Source organism: Canis lupus, chromosome 8 (genome assembly GCF_011100685.1).
Source record: "Canis lupus familiaris isolate Mischka breed German Shepherd chromosome 8, alternate assembly UU_Cfam_GSD_1.0, whole genome shotgun sequence".
In the NCBI taxonomy this organism is placed as follows: Eukaryota; Metazoa; Chordata; class Mammalia; order Carnivora; family Canidae; genus Canis; species Canis lupus.
The window spans coordinates 33,759,506-33,782,754 of record NC_049229.1 but is presented as its reverse complement, the minus strand read 5'-3'; the positions used below and the strand labels follow the sequence as shown (position 1 = coordinate 33,782,754).

The 23,249-nt window shown below is 39.2% G+C and overlaps 1 protein-coding gene across 8 annotated transcripts in view; it reads left to right on the top strand.

Annotated features, from left to right (window-relative positions):
• The window catches only part of ARMH4 (armadillo like helical domain containing 4), a 164,513-nt gene that overhangs the window by 89,395 nt on the left and 51,869 nt on the right, over positions 1–23,249 (top strand). The window contains exon 7 of one of the 8 annotated variants that reach the window (XM_038544819.1): positions 2,417–2,550. The exons of the other annotated variants lie outside the window; for them this stretch is intronic. Within the exon in view, the coding sequence (XP_038400747.1) occupies positions 2,417–2,442 (26 nt within the window). The 3' untranslated portion in view covers positions 2,443–2,550. Of the gene's footprint in view, positions 1–2,416; positions 2,551–23,249 lie in introns of those variants that run through there. 8 annotated transcript variants of the gene reach the window in all.

Genomic DNA, 23,249 nt, shown 5'->3' with positions numbered 1-23,249 from the left:
ACTGTCTTCCTTATGGTTGCAATGGCTGCAGTTGCTTCGGGTGTCACACCCAGAGAAGACACTGTCCAGAGAAAAGGAAGCTGTCTTTTCACTGTTTCTTTCTTAAGAGAGAGCCTTTCCAAGAATCCCCCAGTAGAATTCTTCCTGCCTCTAATTGGCTGGGATTAGGTCACATGCTCATTTCTAAACAGCCAATGCAGTGAGACTGTGATCACCTACCTGACTGGTGGGATGGGTGGAGGTGGGGGTCAATCACCAGGTGATCTCCTGTGATTCCTGTTTTTCCTCTCACTTCCTTGTACCTGATACTTTCCATCTATCCTCTAAGAATCCCACGGTCAATCCTATTCAGTTAATAACCTTGTTTTCAATATGTTTTGATTTCATAGGTGGCATTGTTCCATTCTCTTAGGAGACCATTTTGACACTTTTTAGTTTGGTTGATGTTCTGGATGGATAGCACTTCCAAAAGCCATCAAGTAGTTAAGTGCAGAATTATTATAGTTATCTTCACTTTTTTTTTTCAAAGCCTACATCTAACATTATAATGGGCTTTTGATTTAGGAATAGAATATTTTTTTTTGGAGGTCTTTAAAAAACATCATAAGTATTCAGTTAATAGACTAGGGGTGTTTGTGTAAAGCAGAAGAATGAAGAGCTCTCATGTATCTATCTTTTCATCAGACATTCAGTGAGCACCTACTATGTGTGTGCTGTATGCTGTGGAAGTACTGACAGGCCAACACATGTAGAGATAAATTAGCATGGAGCAGAGAGTGGTCGCATAGATGTGAGGTCGAGGCTGAGCAATTCCCCAATGAGGAACTGAATCATCACTTACAACCAGAGGTTGATTTGAATGTCAGCCATCTTTGAGGTGTGATTTCAAGGGAGCTTTGCCTGGTTCCCTAACTTATATCACCCTTTCTACCTTAACATGGTGCCTACTTTTCAGTATTAGAGCCTTCCTTTGGATTGAGATTGAAGGCCTTCAAAAAATGCAGATCTGCTATCTGGGCAGGATAACTCATTAAGATATTATCATTTATCTGTTATTTATATATTATTAATATATCTGGTTCATTAGCTCATGACTTAGGATGATTTTAAGATAAAATAGAGAGAGGAACACAAGACAAATGTGTTTTGAATTGGGAGGAAGGCAGAATGAACTGTAGGTAAAGGGTGTGGGAGTTGGACCCCATAGGCACTGAGCACTTGTCCATGAGAAAGTCAGGCTGTTAGCCCTAAAACATGTCAGCTCTTCTCCTTCTTCCCCCTGTGCTCCTTCTTCTTTTCTTTTAAAACACTTAACTTGTAGTTGAGACTGAACACTTAAATATAGTGCAACACGGGCTGTGGCAGCAAGGAGAAGGTGCTCCGCAAAAATAGTGGGAAGTGTGAGATTTCAAACAACTCTCCACTGCAATGAGTGTTAGTGTATTTTGATGTATAACATATTAAGCTATGGACTAAAAGGTTGCTCAGGAAGCTACTGGTAGCTAACATAAGTAAATACGTGAATGGAAGGAGGAGGAACAGAACCTTAATCCAACATAGCCAGCACAAAGTGAGTGGCAGATTGGCTAAAGCCTCCAGACCAGTGGTTCTAAATCTTAGCTGCCCTGTGGAATCACCTAGAGAACAACACAACATACTGAAGCCTGTGTCTTACTCTAGGACAAGTGTCCTAGATTGAGCTACTGGTTGTTATCTTGGGGTAAGGCAGATTCTGTTTATGCAGGGGGTTGGAGAAAGAGGATTTTAAGAAGTGTTTGTATGTTGTTTTTTTTAAAGATTTTATTTATTTGATATGTATATAGAGAGAGCACAAGCAGGGGGAGCAGCAGAGAGAGAGGGAGAAGCAGGCTCCCCGCTGAGCAGGGAGCCTGATTCAAGACTCAATCCCAGGACTCTGGATTTAGGACCTGAGCCAAAGGCAGACAGACACTTAACCAACTGAACCACCCCGGTGCCCCAGAAGTGTTTGTATATTCTATGAATGGAATCCCCATTAATAGAGATTTACATTACTTTTAATGATCTTTTGTGTATTGTAATAGTGTGTCTTATGAAGAAACCACCAGCTTTATACAGTCACATAGAGATCAAATTTAAAGTTAGTCTCTAAGCTATAGTTTCCCCAGAGAACCAATGGTCATATTATGGATTCCTAAATCTGGACTGGGGAGGTTTGTCTCCAGACTCCTGTATCTGGGAAGACTGAGCATCTTCTGGTATGAGTGTCATTGGAGGGTGTCTGCCAATTGCCTGGGGTTTCTTTCTGTCCCAAGTTGGTACCCAGGGCTTTGGGATTTGAGGGTAATGCCATTTGCCCTTTCTTTGGAAAGGGCTGAATTATTTTTCCTAGATAGAAGGAGTAGAAGATTAGTTTCAGATCTCCTTTTTCACATAGGCAAGACACCCTGGTGCCAGAGTTGAAAATACAGATCGTGATCCCTGCCTCTCTGCCTCACAAGGATGAACCCCTAAGAGAAATGAGGTCTGCAGAGGAAGATGCCTTCCAAGGCCAAGATATTATTTCTTCATAGATCTTTCCATTTGAGCTGTTGATTACTTTCAGGTTAGTATTAGTTGGGGATTCCAGGGGAGAAAAATCTGTCTATGTGCCTGTGGTGAAAGATTCAATAAACTCAGGATTTCCGTAGGCTTTAAAAGCATTTATTTCCTGAATTTTCCATTTACTTATTTTTATCCTGTTGTATTGTAGGTATTTTTGTCAGAAGCCTGAAATCCTCTTTTTAGCAAGAGGTAGGTTATAAATAGGTTAAGTTCATAAAAACGAATAGACTTCCTTCCCGCTGACCATTTCCAACTGTGCTCACAAATGCCTGCTAAGGACCACAAAACAGAAATTCATTTGAACCAAAAGTCAAAAGGGGAGCTGGCCGAGCCTATAAAAGATCAGGTGCTGGCCTAAAAATAATTTCATGTATCCTTGTTTCTTCCTTTCATTTTGATGTTCATGACACTTGTGGCAAGCAGTTAGTTACGTGTATTGGCTACAGTCAAACTTTTGTGTTCCTTTAACAGAGGAAGTGTTAAGCTCTTTGGAAAGAGGAAAAGATTGATGGCATGGATAATTTTGTGTATTTTTGAAGACTAACACATAATGACTTTTCAGAGCTGTTTGGAAGACTTTTGTACCAACAATCTCAGACTGAACCAAGGTTTCAGGAATTCATTCGTTCCAAGAGTCAAAGGTGGAACTCAGATCATTAACACACACACACACACACACACACACACACACACTCATCATTCACTTTGCCCAAGTTAACTGTGGGACACTGCAAGTGCCCTTGTCCTCCTAAATTTTCTTTTGAGAAAATAAGTGAGGAAAACCCACAAGATAGAGTTAGTAGAGAGTGTCTGTTCAGCACAGTGACAGCCACAACTATGTATGTGTACAATTTTGTATGTTCAGACCAGCTAATTCCCTCAGACATAAAGCCTCTCTGGGAATATTCTTGTGTTGAGGAAGAGAAATTGGTCTTGGTTGTTAAATAAAGATCTTTGCACCAGCTGTGTCTCTCCAGTACTGTAGTAGTAGGTTCTGCGTGATCTAAAAGAACTGCCAACATCTCAGGCTGGCCTCAGGAAGCCAAAGCTATTTTCGAAATGGGAAGGATTAGTGGTACAACGCAAAAATACAGCAACAGAGAAGGAGGGATTAACTGCTTAAAACAAGGAATCAGACATTTAGATCAGGTCACTTGGAGATTCAACAGTTTGTGGATAGGAAGCATTTCTTAAAATATATTCACTTCTTTTATATATCACTGGTGTATTTAAAGACCCCCGTGATCTGTCTGGGGTCTACTTGCCCACTTTACTTTTCCCAGCTGCTCTGTTCAAGACCCTTGCCCTCATCAGAGGGAACATGCATTTCTGCAGACATGCATCCGTCCATATGCAGCTCATGCTGAAGCCTTTCCTGGAACCCCTCACTCACATTGAGCCCTCCTTTTTGAAACTCATCTGGCAGTTATTGCCAAGATTGCTCAATTTGCAGTCACTGTACTGCTGCATTTTGCTTATATTTTTTTGGAGCCTTACGACATCTAGCACTCAGCATTGAGTACTGTTGGTTACTTAAAAAGGGGTTCTCTTCCAGCTGGTAATCATTCTGGACCTAAAACTTTCCATCACAGTTGGGAGGAGGGATGGGCATGCTTTACTGCACTCTGCCAGTTAAACACAAACACTAGTCCCTTATGTAGCTATCTGGTGAGCTAAGATTTTCCTTTTTTTTTTTTTTTTTTTTTTTTTTTTTTTTTTTTTTTGTGAGCTAAGATTTTACAATATTTTTCTCAGAACTTTGTGTGATTCTACACCGTAGGACTGATCAGATCTTGGAAATGTTGGGCCAATTACCTTCATTATCTTAGCATCTGAATCACATAGAATCAGATGATTGCATTCCCACAGTGATCTACCATTTAAAAAACTTCCAAATGGTGAATTAGGTGGCTTACTGGAGATAAGACCTTGATAGCTTCTACCGAAGAATATAAACAGCCCTAGTATCAGCTACGTGAAGTGAGAAATTTATTGAGCCTGATTCTCTTTGCTACTGGATCAGAGCTTCCCCCAGGTCAGAGAGTCTAGTTGTCTTTTTATATATCACTTCTGCATGCAGGTAATTATAATAATAGTATTTTAAATGCTTTAGGGCCCTGCTTTGAAAAAAAATCTCTTTTCATGTCTTTAATGCCATGTAGGTCCTAGGTTTCGGGTTCTTGTGTCAAAGGTTCACTAAAAATAAATTTGGACCATTGATTATGGAGATCCTTCTGGAAACCTACACTCAAATATCTCAGCTCCAAATTATTCATCTTTATTCAGTGATCTGTATTAGATAATAGACTTAATGCTTTACAGAAGCTGAAGCCCTTATCTGTATTTTCATAATTAAATTTCGTTGAATTAGAGAATTAGAGAAAAAAATCAGATTTCTTTCATTAGGAATGAATTTCTTATGTGAAAATTCAGCAGTCACTTTTCCTTTGGAGAGCTAGGGAAGGAGTCTTGGAACTAAGCCAGAAAATAATCTCTTCATCAGCTACAGTTAATAAAAGCATTAATAAGGCACATTACATCTAAGGAGAATGCTGTGAAGTAATTCCTTCATAATCAGAATGCACTTGTGGGCTCAGTTGGGGAATTATTAACATGTGAAAACATCTAGTAGGCTTTCTTGAGAATTTAACAAGAAGAAATCCTGAGAAAACTGGGAAATTTTTCAGAAAGGAAGAAATTAAGTATAAATTGCCGTCTTTGGAAAATACAGAGGGAAGTAAACAAAGATGATATTAAAAAGTCTCCATTATGTTAAAACAAAATTGAGAAAGTAGCAGAAACAGTGTCCTTATCTCTTATTTGAAGTTATCTGCTGCTAAATTAAAGTGAATAATCAAATGTTATTGGTGTGCTGCTGTATTGAGAATCTGCCAACATTTGGAGTCTCTCAGACATTATTTGTTTTACTTCCCCTGGATCACCAAAGAATGCACTTAACTTTTGCATTTCAGAAAATAGAGCAATTCAGTAGGTTTTCCCTCTCTCCAACTGAGATTCTAAAGAATGCTAAGGCCTCAAAGCCAAGCTTAGTGATCAGGGGAGGTTGAAGGCAGCTGGTGAACTTGTTCATTTCAGCATTTGAGAATTAATAACCACAGGATTCTGCTTTTCCAACTCAGAACTGTTCTGCTTTTCTGTTGGACAAAAAGATTCTTTCACAGAACCTAGCACAAAATATAGGTAGATGGTCAACAAGGGGTCCTAGTTTCAATTCATGTGGAGAATCTTTAAAATAAACTTCACAAGCATACAGATTATCAAGACCCAGGGAAGGAGTTTAAAATGGAGGAGTGCACACAGCTGAGGGGATTTTGATTTACAGCTTCCAACTCTAGGTTTTCGTGCAGGGCCAAAATATTTCTGAAATAATAGGATTGGATTTTTAAGCTGCTCCTTTTGAAAGAGAACAGCAACTGTTTGGAACAGGATGGATTTGATGAATCCTTGGGGATAAATAGAGTAATGTTGGCAACTTCCAACTGTATAAGGTCTGATGTGAAATCAGCCACGGGCACCAGGTGAATGATTACCTGGGTTTGTTTATCATAAGCCTGATAAAGTATTGCACATCCTGTAAGGCCAAGACTTTGGGCTTCCAAGCCCTGCCATGTGGGAAGCAGATGTGTAAGGGAGCCCATGCCCAAGAGAGGTAAGATGAAGAGTGGTTGCCAAGTAGGCTAACTATTCAGTACTGAGCCACTGAAGCCACAGAGACAGCTCATTGACTTAACCCACTAATAGAAAGGGGTGGGGGCAAACCATGGGAAAAACTATGGTGTGGGGAAGTTTGTTTTCAGAGGAATCTTGCAGCCTTTTCTTCCTCCTTCTCTGTGGTCACCAATCCTCATCATCTTCACTTTGCGCTCTTCCTTTGAGCTTGGGTGCACCACCACAGGACCTCCCTGGCATCCAGAGGGGCTTCAGTCTTCTCTTAATTCCTTTCACTGTATTGAAACACTCTTTCTCTAAGACCTTGGTTTGAAGACTTTTTGAGGGATCATTAATAATTCATAGATGTTAAAAGACACATTTTAAAATTAGAATTAATCATGATTCTTATTCAGATATAAAGTGAAAATGTGTCAAAGATTTTTAAAAACTCATTAATTAATAAAGGAACCAGGCAGATGGTACAACCAGTTCAAAGCAGAGATCAAAGAATCATAAATTTACATGGGCTCAAGGACTGTTAAAATGAATTTAGAAATGGATGCAGGTTGACTTTTTTCCGATTTTTTTGTCTAGAGAAGAATTATTTGTATTGCTTTGAGTTATCTACATTTCAAGAGTTGTAAAATAGTCCAAAGGCAGTGCAGAGCCCTCATGGAATCATGTCATTTTCAGAGGCTTCAGCCCTCCATTACAAGGATATTCAATAGTCTCTTCCTTATTCTAAAGTTTACATTTTTTTCTTACACACCAAAGTAAGAATACCTTGTAATCTTAATTTGTTTGGAAACAGTTATATTGTGAAAGAATACTTGTTAACTCAAAAAACTAAATGGTGGACATTGGATAAGTGGGAATGTATCTGTCAGGGAAGGCCAGGGGCTGTAACAACAACTCCCATCTAAGTGACTAAACATAGTGGATTTATTGCTTGCCTTTTCCACAGTTCCCCCTCAGTTATAATTCCATCGGTGTCTCCACATATTTTTGGGCCTAGGCAGCTTCACTGGATCTGCTGCATCTAGCCTGTAGGCAGGAAAAAGAGAATGTAGGGAAGCCTGCTGGGAACTCTTCAGCTTGGAATGGACTTATTTTTCTTCCACTCAGATTTTGTTGATGAGAACTAGTCACATGCCCCCATGGGCCAGATGGTCATGGTGGTAGTAAATGCACCTTAGCAGCTTGCTGAACACTTTGCATCTTCAGGAGCCTACTTCTAGGTACAATTCCCTTAGAAGGCAAACCCCAGAAAACTGTTTACTGTTTATAGATTACTACTCGGTCATTAATGATGAGCAGAACACAGTATCTGCTCTTCAGGAGCATTTGAGTCATGGGGAAGAACAGTCTATATTGTGAGGCAGGATATGACATATGTTGTGAAAAAAAAATGCTTTGAAGTTACCAAAGGGTGGAAGAATAATTTCAACCAGGAGGAACCATGGGGAGCATTAGAAGTAACATACAGGTTGGCAGTTGAGAGCCTAGAATGCAGAGTCAGGAAGTCCTGAATTCAAGCCTTTGCTTTAACCACCATTGACCCTGGATGAGTTTTTAACTTTGCTGAGCCTTGGTTTTCCTAACTCTAAGGAGGGCATCACTCATATGTGGAATATAAGAAATAGTGAAAGGGACCCATAAGGGAAGGGGGAAACTGAGTGGGGAAAAATTAGAGAGGAAGACAAACTGTGAGGGACTCCAAATTCTGGGAAACAAATTCTGGGTGGACAGGGTGACTGGGTGACGGGCATTAAGGAAGGCACATGATGAGATGAGCACTGGGTGTTATACTATATGTTGGAAAATTGAATTTAAATAAAATGTTAAAAAATAAGAAGGACATAATAACTCTTAGTGCATAGGACTTTTGTAACATTATATGAATAAATATACATGTGCAAAGTGAAGCAAAAGCTCATTGATACGAAACCTTAAAGGTTAGGCTCCTTTCAAAGGCAGTAAGGGGGAAAGGGTCTGCTAAAAAAAAGGCCTTTGTGTTCCATTCCTTTCCTGCCTCCCTCCTTGGGGAGCTTTTATGTATTGAGAGTTCCTAGTAAGACTGTATTTGAGAAAAGGGAGTCCGCTACCAAACATACATGTGAAAACCTAGATATTTTTGAGAGTATGATAGTTGAACTGTTTGTTTAAAAAGCTGACAAGAATTTCTAGCAGCCTTTGTTGATTTTTTCTTCTTTTTTTCCCCAACAATGATTGTCTGCACAACACTCAATTAACTGTTTAGTTTAACCACTGTAGTGTGAAGCAATTGCCTGCCTTAGAGACAACATAAATAATTGATTAGTTTTTTGCTTTTCAGATATTTCTTTAAGCTGGTGGTAAGGTTTCTGTTTCTTAGTTACATTTTTGCCTGTAAGGTGTTTTCCCAGGTTCATTATCTATTTTAATTTGGAGAACATGTAAGATAATTACAAAATACTGTTCAGAAAGAAGAAAAATTGCAGCATTACTACTTTCAGGACATTAAGCATCAAGGCAGTAGCATTAAGATATGAACTTGAAAATTGAGAGTGTTCTATACTACTTAGTTTCCTGCATGAATGTCTTAATATTTTTATAAAGCTGAGCATAATCTTTAGGAGGAAGCAGGTGCAGTGAACATTAACATGCCCACGAATTACCTGATAAAAGGTGGATTCTGATTCATTGAGGTCTGGGGTGGGACGCCAGATGCTGCATCTGTACAAAGCTCCCAGGAGATGCCGATGCTGCTGGTCTGTGGGCCACACTGTGAGCGGCAAGGTCCAATGGACTTAGCTTTTTATCTGGGAGGTTGAGGAAGCCTCACTTGGGAGATTAAGGGATCCAGAAGGTCTTTTAAAAAGGAGTTCGAATTTCATGGTATCTGCTTTTATTAAAGCTGCAGTTGCTTGGTTCTCCCATCTGTTGAAGACAGAATTCATCAGATCCTTAGATTAGCTAGTTTTGGCCTTGTTTTAAAATTTTAATTTAATTTCATGGAATTGTGTTGTTTTGTTTACTCTTAACAATAGTGAAAAAAAAAAAAACAATAGTGACAAGGACCTTTCATCTCTCTCTGCCTTGTCTTCAAAAGCAAAACTGCCTGGCTGTTACCTACTGCAGAGGAGCAATGTGGATGAACTATGCCATTCTTGACAAGAATGTCTGATCTTCCTGATAAGTCTTACCATGAACCCAGCCACTCAGGTCATTTCCATGGTTATTTTTGGTTATCAGAATTGTAGAGTTTTAGGACATCCCTGTGGCTGGTTAGAGTGTAGTGCCAAGGAAGCCAACCCTTAGCTCCCTTTAGGTAAGAATCACAGGCTGAATCCTAAAGAGGAGCCATGTGAATGTGTTGTTTATCACAGGAGATTCCCAGTCAGAGCAGATTAGAACAGGGCAAGCCCAGCCTTGCTCTTGAGAGAAAAATATCCAAGTACATCTTCAAAGTTTTTTATTGAACACCTGCCTTTTACATAGCATTTTTTTTTTCAAAGAGAGAGAGAGGGAGAGAAAAAGTGTGAGTGGAGGATAAGGAGGGTCAGAGGGAGAGGGAGAAACAGACTGCTTGCTGAGCAGGGAGCCCGGGCCACAAGGCTCAATCATCCTAGGACCCCAAGATCATGCCCTGAGCTGAAGGCAGCTGCTTAACTGACTCAGCCATTCAGGCACTCCTTTTACATGGCATTTTTGTACACACATAAATACAGAGTAAAACTAGTAGTCATAGCTCTCATTAACTAGATGCTTTTTCTATACTCATACTGCTAAGCACTTGATTTACTTTACATTGTTTGAATTTCATAGGTAGGTGTTATTATTCTCTGTTTACAATTAAGGAAACCTCAGGGTATGCTTCAGAGCAAAATAGCTCCCAAATTTCCATGGTCTCAAAACAGCCATGTCTTTTCCAGGTATCACATCTCAATGTGATGGTATTCAGTAGAAAAGAGGCATCATCTCTTTCTCACAATCTTTTTTTTTTTTTTTTAAAGATTCTATTTATTCATGAGAGACAGAGAGAGACAGACAGAGACAGAGACACAGGCAGAGGGAGAAGCAGGCTCCTCACGGGGAGCCCAATGCAGGACTCGATCCCTGGACTCCAGGATCACACCCTGAGCTGAAGTCAGACTCTCAACCACTGAGCCACCCAAGTGTCCCTCTCACAATCTTTTTAAGGAAGGAAGACTCCTAGGAGCTGTTTACAGGTCTTTTTTTTCTTTTTTTTAATTTAAATCTCATATTGGCCATGGTTGTATCATATGTCATGTCTAAAGCAATCACTAGCAAAATAAATGGAACTACGTTGGTCCATTGAATTAGGCCTGGGGTCAACAGAGTATAGCCTTTGGGTCAAATCCAGCCTGAAATCTGTTTCTGTAAATAAAGTTTTATTGGAACATAGCTATGCTGTTTGTTTACCCATTGTCTGCAGTTGCGTTCACCATGCATCAGACAGAGTTGAGTGTTTGCAACAGAGACCTTATAGCCTGCAAAGTAAAAAATTTTGTTATCTGGCCCTTTACAGAAAACGTTTGCCAACTATGGGCAAAGGCCAGTCAGGAGCCATTTCCTGTATCAAAGAAGGGACTACATGGACAGAATAAGGGTTCTATCAAGAAGGAAGGAGTAAGTGTCTGTTGGATTGGCAACCAGCAGTGACTGCTCCAGAGGGGGAAATCTTTCTTCTAGTGAAGCAGATGTGCTTTGAAGGACGTCTGTGTGGGAAGGTAGCCATAGCAGTGACAGTACAGTATCTGAGACTGAGGTCAAGTGAAATATATTAGGTGTTAAGTAAAAGTAGAAAGAAACAGAAGTGATGGCTCCTAGGTCTTGACTTGTGAAGGATTATAGACAATTCTTCCTAATTCAGATCACTAAACTTGTACAGGGTTTCATGTAGTTTCCAGGGGTCACAGGTGACAGGGACCACTAACAGTGGAGCAGAGTAGTTTCTAGGCTTTTACCTCACCCTGATGATGGTAATTTAATTTCTAAAGACAAAGGAAACAAGGGGAACTGCGAATATGATCAAGACAGTACTGGGAGCCAAAATGTAAGAAGCAATGTCCATTTCATTTTAGAGTAGGAGAGAATGCTGGGTTTATTTAGCCACACCTCTGGACTCTAGCAAAGCAAAACTAAAGCCAATAGAAAAGTATTATCCCTATCCATTAATCCCAAATAAGTACATAACTCATGATTGGTAGTAGTTTCTAAAAATTTCTGTTACGATAGTACAACTAAAAATGAACCAGATGAGGAAGCAAAAGGTGGAATTTAAAAAATCAATGTTGTTTCAGGAGGAATTTGGATTTCAGAAGAAGACAACAGTCAGTATAGGGAGTGGTGGAGTCAGAAAGATGTAGATTTGTCCCTTGCTAGCTCTGGCAACTTGAGAACATTAACCTCTCTGAGCCTCCCTATCTATAGAGTTAAAATCTCTGAGCTTCCCTATTTGTAAGTTAGGAGAATAATATTTAACTATACAAAGTATTCTTGGAGGCCAGTGCATCCACTCTTACTCTTGACCTCATTATTTCTTCAACTCTGAGATACTGTTGTATCAGTTCTCACTCTTTAAAATCTTCTGGTTTTACAAAACCTTTTATAATTGGTGTGTCATTAAGGACTAAATGTGGTTTAGCTTCAGGGCCTTTAGTCTTTCCTTTGGCCTCTCCCTATCCTGCCTGCCCACCAAATATATACCACCTTCAAGTCTATGGCCCCCTCACTGAGCTTATGAATGGTCTGGGCAGTGGCTGTGATGTGAAGGGCCTCCTGGGGTATTCCAAAGAGACTAAGCGAGATTACAGCATGGCCAAACATCACTGCTGCTGGCCAGGCAGAGAGTGAGGCTTTGGTGTAATCAAAACTAAGTCCTGGTGGGTCACCCCCGACAGCAAGAGCAAGTGGCTCAAGCCTGGCTTCAGCAGGGATCCTTGGCAAGGCAGCTGGCCTGCAGGTGTTCGGTAGACATTTTCAGGTGAGTCCTGGGTACTCACGTGATGGTCTTTCAAGTTCCCTCTTGCCAAATCTGCTCCTATCAGGTGGTGGCCCTATTCCCTCCTTAGTTAGCTTCCATAGGCCACCTTTCAAACCTCACATTTATTAACTCTCCTCCTTTCTAGCCCTTCTTGCTTTTGGTTCCAGTACTCACTTTTATCCCTCTTCCAGAAAAAGTTTGTTCTCTTTTTTCCTTTTTTTAAAAAACACCCTTACTGAAATAAAATTTGCATATCATAAAATTCATTTATTTAAAATGTACAGTTCGGTGTGCTTGAGTATATTTAGAGTTATGCAAGTAATACCATAATCTAATTTTAGAGCCTCTTCATCACCCCAAAGTCACCTTGAACCCATTAGCAAGTCACTCTCCCTCCTGCCCTTCTCCTGCTGCCCCTAGCTATAGGCAACCAGTAATCTACTTTCTGTCTATGCATCTGATTATTCTGGACATTTCTAATGATATGGGATCATTTTTGACTGGCTTCTTTCATTTAGCATAACATTTTTGAGGTTTGTCCTTGTTGTAGCTTGTATTAATACTTCATTCCCTTTTATTTATTTATTAATTTTATTTATTTATTTATTTTTATATGTATATTTTTTTATTAGAGTTCGATTTGCCAATATATAGTATAACACTCCGTGCTCGTACTGTCAAGTGCCCCCCTCATCATTCCGTTTTATTGTTGAATAATATTCCATTGTGTTGATATACTGTACCTTGTTATTCATTCTTCTATTGAGGGACATTTAAGTTATATATATTTTTTGGCAATGATGAATAATACTGCTAAGAGCATTCATGTATAAGTTTTTCTGTGGATATATTTTTTCATTTTTTCATTTCTCTTATGTGGATTTCTTGGAGTGAAATTGCTGGGTCATGTGGTAACTGTATGTTTAACATGTTGAGGAACTGCTGAGACTCTTCTAGAACAGTTGCATCATTTTGCATTCTAGCCAACAGTGTATGAGAGTCCCAATTTCTCCACATCTTTACCAATATTTTTTGATCATAGCCATTCTCATGGATGTGAAGTAACATCATTATCTGTTTTATTTTGAATAGCTTTATAGAGCTATTAATTTATATTCTGTACAATTTGCTCACTTAAAGTGTACAATTGAATGTTTTTTTTTAGTAAATTACAGATATGTGCAACCATCATCGCAGTAAAGTTCAGAACATTTTCATCACTTCAAAAAGAAACTCTGTTTATATTGTAGCTTTGATTTGCACTTCCCCAGGGACTAATGATGGTGAATATTTTTTAATGTGCTTATTGGCCATTTGTATACCATGTTGGAGAAATGTCTTTTCAAATCCTCTGCCCATTTTTAAGTTGCAGGTAAACTGGAGGATATTTATAATATAAAAACATAAATTGGAAGCTCATGACCTGAGCCAAAGGCAGATGCTCAACCATTGAGCCATCCAGGTGCTCCCGCTTTTTTTTTTTTTTTTTAAAGATTTTATTTTTTTAAAATTATTATTTATTTATGATGGTCACAGAGAGAGAGAGAGAGAGAGAGAGGCAGAGACATAGGCAGAGGGAGAAGCAGGCTCCACGCACTGGGAGTCCGACGTGGGATTCGATTCTGGGTCTCCAGGATCGCGTCCTGGGCCAAAGGCAGGCACTAAACCGCTGCGCCACCCAGGGATCCCCCTGCTTTTGTCTTTTTACCAGGAAACACAGTCTTCACACAATGAAGAAGAACAAATATTTAAACACTAAATAGGTGAAGAGATAGTAAGACATTAACTATTTTAAATAGATTACAAATATTGTAGATAAATTATATCCCAGGCCAGTATCTAAATGTAAGGTTGTGACTGCTTTACTGCCAGCCTTAATGTTTGTGGCATAAGAATAAATGGGAGAGGCACTTACAGGCTAGGTGAGTCAAACAAAAATCTTAATTTGCTTCAACAGAATGGTAGGCTCTAGAAAGTACACATAGAAAAGCTTGGGATATTAATCCCAACAGAATTGTCCAAAGCATTATGAAGTATATGTCTCCTGTATCTTTGGAGAGGAGTGTTCATTGGAAGCTTGGGTAAATTCACTCTGAATAAATAACACCAAACTACCCTCAATTGTTTGTTTCATAGGACTAATAGACAATAATACAGACCCAAACTTGAGCAAAGTATTACATAGCTCACAGTTATTCTTAGAGACAAAATGGAGCAATATACTCTGCATAACAATAAAGTAGCTGAGTTTGGTGATGGTAGACCAGAAAACAAATGAAGTAATGTCACTTGGAGAAAACCATGAATCTCACTGTTAGAACTTGGCCTGTTCAGACCTTTTATTAAAATCTTGGATGAAAATAGAGAGGGCATGATAAAAAGCTAGAAGGAATACATTGGATGACAAAGGTCAAGACTAACAAGTAACTCAGATGAGTGGGTAAATCTAATAAGATGAAAGTTAAGGGAAATAAATGTGAAGTCCCATACTTAGATTCAAACAATTGGCTACTCAAGCTCTGCATATAGGAGACTTCATTTAATAAGTATTTCAAGTGGAAAAAAATCTTAAGTATTAGAGTTGACAGCGATCTCATACCGCATTAACGATGTGAGTTGCTTTCAAAGAGGATGCATCTTTTTACTGAAGTCTGACATTTGGAAAAAAGAAAGTGGTGCTCTAACTTCATAGTGCTCTTCATTCCCAGTCATCATGTGTCAGACTGCTGGGGTTGGAGAGTCACTAAAGGTTGTCAGTTTGTGCAAGTTTTTTCTTTCGGTTTTGAAAACAGTGGTACAAATTGGAGTTTCAGGTTGAAATGAAAGACACCCAGTCCTTTTCTGTCACTGAGCAAGTTATGAAGAGAAGAAACGTTGGTTAGATTTTCTTTCTTTCTTTCTTTCTTTCTTTCTTTCTTTCTTTCTTTCTTTCTTTCTTTCTTTCTCTTTCTTTCTTTCTTCCTTCCTTCCTTCCTTCCTTCCTTCCTTCCTTCCTTCCTTCCTTCCTTCCTTCCTCTCTTTTTCTTTCTTTCTTTTCTTTTCTTTCTTTCTTTCTTTCTTTCTTTCTTTCTTTCTTTCTTTCTTCTTTTCTTTTCTTTTTCTTTCCTTTTTTTCTATAATCCTTTAAATAGCACTGGAAAGCAGTGATTTTTAGGAAAAGAAAGGATGATGACCAGAAGATCTAAGGGGTCATTCATCCCTGGCTTCATTCCTAAGTGCTTTCCATGCGTATGGGCATCTCTTACATTTCCATAAACTTTGAGACCTGGAAACTCATTAACTGCTTAATGATGAGGAAATTCTTCAACAACAAAATGATAGCATATGCTCCTTCTTGCATATTTTATATGTACCACATATTGGCTATGATGATAACCTAGAAAACCTGATTTAATCTCACAAGAACTGTAAGAGATAGATAGTAATATTTTCTCTATTTTACGTATGAAGAAATTGAAGATCAAGGCCATATATCCATCAAATAAATGACAGAGCCAAGAATCAAACCCCCATTTGGTTGTGAAAGTGCTGCTGTTTTTTAAAAAATATTTTATTTATTTATTCATGAGACACAGAAAGAGAGGCAGAGACTTAGGCAGAGGGAGAAGCAGGTCTTCGCAGAGAGCCTGATGCAGGACTTAATCCCTGGATGCCCTGAACCGAAGGCAGATGCTCAACAGCTGAGCCACCTAGGTGTCCCAGTACTGCTTTTAATATACAAATTCAATCTCCTTCACAGTCTTGTGAACCCTTTCCAGTACCACGCTGGAGCTAGCTCATACTGAATTGCAAGTCAATTGTTAAAGTTTCAGGAATCTTGTGAGCCATTTGTTTAACCCAGCCATTATTAAAAATCAAATCATATAAACTTAAGATTGTATTAAACTATGAGTAAACACTCAAAACTCTTTACTTCCTAATTATTTTACTACATTTTAGTTCTGTCAGTGTTCTTGAGGTTATTTATATCTTTATGGTGGAAATACTATATAATGGTACGCTTCTCTGCATCTTTTTCCAACTCTCCATTCAGTGATGTCCTATTGGTAGCCTGAAATTGGCTATGGTGAGAATATACCACAGAAATGGGTAAATGTTACAAATCAGGGCTTGATTCACTGTTTCAGTGATTGTCTAGAATTAAAGTGATGGAGAAAATGTTAGTAATACAGATTAAAGTTTAAAGCATGTTGAATCTAGTGCCAAAGCTGAGGGCAGCTTCAGTTTAATGAATATAATTTGCATCAGGATCAGGAGTAGTTGAACAGTACATCACACATCAGATTTAATGGCAGTGAATTTATTGGGAAAAGTGGAAGGGGATGCAACTTCAGGTGTCAAACCAAAGATGAGCTGCAACCATAGGCTGGTTACAGGTAGAAAAATTTGACAAAAACAAATGAAAGCATTCTGTGAGAATCAGTTAGCTATGTAGCATTTACACTAAAGAAGATTATATCTATTTTTATTTGTAGATTTTGTGTCATGGATCTTTTTTATCAGTAAAATTTGTAATAAACACATGCATGCCTTTTCTCAGGAAAACTGATTGTAAGCATTTACACAGGATAGGATATCACCACTATCTCCCCATGTTTGGTCTTTAGTGCAAATGAAGAACTTTTACAACCAAGCTACCATGGCATTCTTCCATAGTTTTTTCTTCTCTAGGAAGAATAATCTGTGATTCATTGATCTTTTCCTATAAGTTTTATTTTCCATGTTTTCTCTCAGGAGCCTGGAATCAGGCAGAAATTTCTTTACCTGAGGTGTGCAGAATGAGGCACATGAAAATATTCCAGAAGGGAGATTATTACCCATGCTGGGTGGAAGATCTGTCTCACCTGCCTGTGCCCAGGATGGTGCCTGTAATGAGCATGACCTTACAATATGGAGACCTGACTTTCTGCCCTACAGGAGGTTGTCCCCATGAGTTATCTTAAGCAAAAGTTATTTCATTCTTTTTTTAAAAAATAATATTTATTTATTTATTTTAGAGAGAGACCACCCAAGTGTGAGCAGGATGTGGGGCAGAGGCAGAAGGAGAGATGTAGACTCCCCACTGAGTGTGGAACCCCACTTGGGGCTCAATCTCAGGACCCTGAGATCATGACCTGAGCCAAAACCAAGAGTTGGATGCTTAACCAACTGTGCCACTCAGGTGCCCCAAGTTATTTCATTTTTAAGTCAAAGTTTGAATTAAGGTGAAGTTGAGAGTTTACTGTAGGCACAAACTCTTCATTTCAATGGCTGCTTCTTGAATTAGGCTACGAAGTATTGGACCTCTTGGTTTATCAAGACAAATGTAAATATAATAGAATCTCTTCAATGATTCAGTTTTGAGATTTAAGAAGTAATACTTCCATAAATTTGTATGATCCTCTTACAGTTTACTAAGTATTTTAACACATACTACCTTGTTTGTCCAAACAGTGGGATAAACGGGGAGCTATTAATATCCCCATTTTACTATTGGGAAAACGGGTTCAGGGGAGTTCATAACTTGTTCCAAGTGCAGAGCTGGTTGGCAGAGAAGCCGGGTCTGGGGCTGCCAGTTTGTTTTCACCATCTCCAATGTCCTTTCCCTTCAAGCTGCTTAATCAGAAAATCCCACTGAACTTGTCATCATCTGTTTTCTAAGCACAAGTTGAAAAAAAAAGTCTGTCTAAAGGTAAATTGTTCTTTTTTCTGAACAAGTAAATAAATGTATCCTTTCTGAGATCAAGTGAGGAAGTGAGAGGAAGTAATAGTGAGTTGCTTGCTGGGATAATTGCTTTAGAGCTCAAAGGCACTGAGTATGACTGTGCACACACCAGAGTGGGCATCAGTTGACAGAGTGACCTGATAGGGGACAGCAGCTCAGGGTGGGTAGCTTGACTTTTTACTTTATTTCAGGCAATAAACATAGTCCTGTGTAAAATCTGGGATTCTCTAAGCATTTGAGTGTATGACTTGGGATATGTTTGGCTATAATCATAGTCAATTCTTGCCACTAGTATTTATTATTATTACTTTTTTTTTACATTTTTTGTGGCAGATTGGCTTTAGTGATGAGGCTTACACAGAGTGACTTAAGTGAACAAGGGGCACTAGAAAAATAACAGGGTTACATTATTTTTGCAAAATGACCTAAGGATGTTTTCTTATACTCTTCTAGATTTCTGTTTTTTTTTCCCCTCACCACTCATTTAGTTTCAAGTTGCCATATTTTTATGGGCCAAATTGCCAAAGGGATGACAATTTCCCAAAGACAAATGTAGACATATAGGTGGTATCTAGATGAAGGGGAGCTTATACTAGCAATAGATTTCTTCTAGTGAGGCATTTCTTTTTTTTTTTTTAAGATTTTATTTACTTATTCATGAGAGACACACAGAGAGAGGAAGAGACATAGGCAGAGAGAGGGAGAAATAGGCTCCATGCAGGGAGCCTGATGTGGGACTTGATCCCAGGATTCCAGGATCATGCCCTGGGCCAAAGGCAGGTGCTCAACTGCTGAGCCACCCAGGCATCCCTAGTGAGGCATTTCTCTTTTCCTTCCTTCCTTCCTTCCTTCCTTCCTTCCTTCCTTCCTTCCTTCCTTCCTTCCTTCCTTCCTTCCTTCCTTCCTTCCTTCCTTTCTTCCTTCCCCCCTTCCATTTTTTGAGGAGGGGGAGGGGAAGAGAGAATCTTATGTAGATTCCATGCCCATTCTGATGTAGGGCTTGATCTCATGACTTGAGATCGTGATTTGGGCCAAAATCAAGAGTTGGATGCTTAACCAACTGAGCCACTCAGGTGTCCCTAATGAGGCATTTCTGCTATACTCATCCCCCCTCCTCATTCAGCAAGGTTCTAATCAGAGGCACTGTAGCCAGGAGTTGGTATTGAGGACTCTGTCGCTTATTTGCTGTGGGATATGTTAATGAATGTATACTCAAGTTTACTATTTGTAAAGTGGAGATAACAGTCTGTAAGACTCATTATGCAGGTTGATAGGGTGACACCTGAGTGCCCTGTGGTCCTACTCAAGCACCATCTGTGTAGTCTGCCAGTGGAAAGATGAATCTTCCTCCTTCTCAACAGTAGATGTCGCTGCAGTCAACTAAAACTACAGGAAAGCTCTGGGCAAAGGGATTCTAGTACAGGAAAAAGGAAAGGAGCACAAATAGCTATCAAAATGAACAGAACATCTAGCATTCTTCCCCAAATGAAGCTTATGAACAGAACATCTAGCATTCTTCCCCAAATGAAGCTCAAAGCCTTTACAATATACTACTGTTTGTTATTTTTAATAACGTGTCCGATAATGGACAAATCCCTTCAGAAAAAAAAAGTTGATTCAGAAAACCATTTCATTCCAGCTTTCACTTGTTTACTAACTCATTCATTCGCTTGCCAGACTCCAGGCTTACAGTGATGAACAATACAGACAATTTGACTTTATGGAGCTTCTTGCCGAGTGAGACAGACAGGCAATTAAAGAGGTAATACCAAAAAAAGAAATAATTATAGTACAGAGAGATTAGTATAATCATAAGGCATGTGCTAGATGAAAAGAAGCAGATGACAAGGGGACCTGGCTGAGTTGAAGGGTCAGGGATGGTGTCTGGGATAAAGCAGTGTTCCAGAAGATGCCATATCATGCATCAAGGCACAAATGAGAAAACCAGCATCTGGATTCCTTCACTCCATTTAAAATTCCCATGGGTTCTTGTTGTGGTTCAATTTACCTTCTTTGTCACCAGCACCATCTGAGATGCATAAAAATTGCCTTCTTTCCTAATTTTACTTAGGTAATTTGAAAGGTCTAAAAAATTAACCATGATTTGTATTACTGCCATGACCTCTCTGCTGAGATATTAAAATCTGCTTAGTGTCTTTTATATTTCAGACACTTTGACAGATAGTCCTGATTATTTTATTAGTGTATGATATATGGAAGTTAAAATTGGATGTTGAAGCACCCTGTCTTCCCTTGTTTCTATACTAATTCCTCACTGAGTTGTTTGGATTAAACAAAAGCTTCATGTTCCATCAGGATGTTGAAAGTTAGCCTAAGACACTTGGATAACACTTAATGTGAACTGGCTGGGGTGGGGGGTGGCAAGATGTGGGGTGGGGAAGGACTTGTCATGCATTGGAACCTGGGTTTTTTAAGCAGATAGTAAAGAAAGAAATATAGATAAGAAATATGAAGTTATTCTGATCAATATTTGCTGTATCTCCAGCGACTCCTGAATTATATTTCAAAACACTGAATTCAATCTGTTGCATTCCAAATATTGATTTTTGGATGAATGAAAACAAGTTAGTAAATCTGAATCCCTTATTTTTAGAAGAGTCAGTGTAAAGACAGCAGAAATGTGTTCTGATGAATCAGTAACAACTTTTCTTGCCTCCTTTTCAATTAGGACATAAAAACTAAGTTTGTGTTTTTGAAAACCTAACTCTGAGATCTGCACTCACCCACATTTAATTCATTCAAAAAACATTTATTTGTCACATTGCAAAAACCATGACCTTAGGGTTAGTATGACTGTATCTGTTGATCTTTCCAACTATTTTCCTTAGAATAAAGAAAAGAAATGTTCCAGTGTACCAGGTTACAAAATGAATTGCCAAGAGCTGGACATTCAGAACAGCAGAAGGCATAGCTACATACAATTTGTCTTGATTCACAAACATGTTATGTCTTCTCTTCCATTTCCATTGCTCAGGAAGCCAAAGTGTGTGGTAATGTCTTAATTCATAAAAGGAATATAATATCATGGGAGGAACCCTGGGGAAACTTATTGTATTGCTCTGGTTGTGCTTCTACTGTATCGTGTGGTCTTTGGTAGTTCTCTTAATTGCTCTGAGCTGTGTTTTTTTTTTTTTTCATATATTAAGGGGCTTTGGATGGATCTGAGATTATTGTGTAGAAGTCCCTTTCATTTTCCTCTGTGCTTAAATTTTTTTTTTGACACCTCTGTCCAAGTTGACCCCGTCCAGCTGTGATCTGGATCCTATCAACTTCTGCCTCCCCTTTGAGCTGCTGGGGTACCCAGCCATTTGGTAACACTCAATGTTTTTTGTTTTTTGTTTTTTTTAATTTTTATTTATTTATGATAGTCACAGAGAGAGAGAGAGAGAGAGAGAGAGGCAGAGACACAGGCAGAGGGAGAAGCAGGCTCCATGCTCCGGGAGCCCGAACGTGGGACTCGATCCTGGGTCTCCAGGATCGCACCCTGGGCCAAAGGCAGGCGCCAAACCGCTGTGCCACCCAGGGATCCCGGTAACACTCATTGTTAACTTAGAAATCTGAGTGTCATTTCGAATCCCTGTCTGTTTCCCTCAGTTCCCATAGGCAATCAGGGAGCAGAGTCCCATTCATTCTGAATCTCTCCTGAGTGCCTGGTGACCTCACCCTTCCTTGCCATACCACTGTCTGTGTCACCCAAACTATTGCAAGAGCTTCTTTACCCATCTTTGCTGCAGTGTCTCCTACCTTTCAGTTAATTCTCTACACTGTTTTCAGTGATATCTTTCTGAAACACAAATCTCATTATCTATTGAACAGCAACAACCCCTCCCTCCACCACACCAATATTTATATTGTGTGAGAGTGTTATGCCAGGTTCTGAGAGACAGTCAATGTGAATAAGACAGCACAGTGCCATTTAAATTAAAACCTTGTGTTAACTACTTCATTTATGTCTGGGATAAATTGGGTTTCCCCTGCGTGGCTTTTGAAGCTGTGCACATTTTGGCTTTAAATCTGCCTTCCTATCAACTTCCCTTCTGCCACCTTGCTTCTTGATCTGTGTGTACTTCCCATCCCCACCACACCAAACTTTTCTCATGCTTAGCGTGCACGTTTCTAAGATTTTGAGTACCAAGGTCTCTGTCTGGCATTCCTTTTCTTGCTTCCCCTGTGTCTGTGGAATGCTTACTCAGTTGGTAATACCTGATGCAAATGTCATCTTACTTGGGAAAATTCTCATGAATTGATTACTTCCTTGTTTTTACTTCTACAGGCCTTTACTGACAGTGTTATATTGTATTTGGTAATGCCTGTCTTTTGTAAGATTGTGAGCTACTTGAAGGCAGAGAATCATGCTTTATCCACCTTTATGTTCCCTGTGACTTATCTTCATATGTAGCATGTTTCACTGGCTCCATAAGCAGTTATTAGTTGACTAAAAGAATTGAGCGCAAGGGGGGTGCAGGGAGGGGTATGGGGTAGCTGGGTGATGGGCATTTAGGAGGGCACACGATAGAATGAGCATGGGTGTTATATACAACTGATGAATCACTGAACTCTACCTCTGAAACTAATAATACACTATATGTTAATTGATTGGATTTAAATAAAAAAAAAAAAAGAATTGAGTGCATGCCTGTGCATACATGCATGGGTAGGAGTGATTACTGTAAGCATTTCTCATCCGAATAGAAATGTCAGGAACTGTGGAAAGGAGTAACTTGGAAGTTGCAACTGGTTTGTTGATCTTCTAGGTAAGGTTCTGATAGCCACAGGTAGATCCTGAGCTGATGGCTAGGGAATCTTTGGACTAGATCTTTAGGGTCCTCTTTAAGCATTGATAACTTCATTTTGGCTACATCACTTCAAATCCAAGAGTTGGAACACTTTCCTTGTAACACTTGTGCCTGCTGGCTAAGAAACAAGGGTATATGTTCAATATAACTTGTCACTGTCTCTTTTCTTAGACTTCTGAAATCTACTTTGTGTCCTTCAGTGACAAAACACTTAGACTCATTCCTAAATGAATTGGTTGTCAGGAAGGCATCATTAAGGCCAGTGAAATGTCTCTGTTTTAGCTGAGCAAGCCAAATATAAATACTGTCTAATCATGACAGGCATGATGATGTGATGTTCCAAGAAGCAAAGACCATCTTTCAAGGCTACAACATACTTCATGTGTAGGCAATTTCTCTAGTCTATTAGTTGTAATCAATATGTAAAGCTTAGGGTGGGAACATTAATACTTCCTTTAATGCAAAAACATCAGCATCTAAAGGT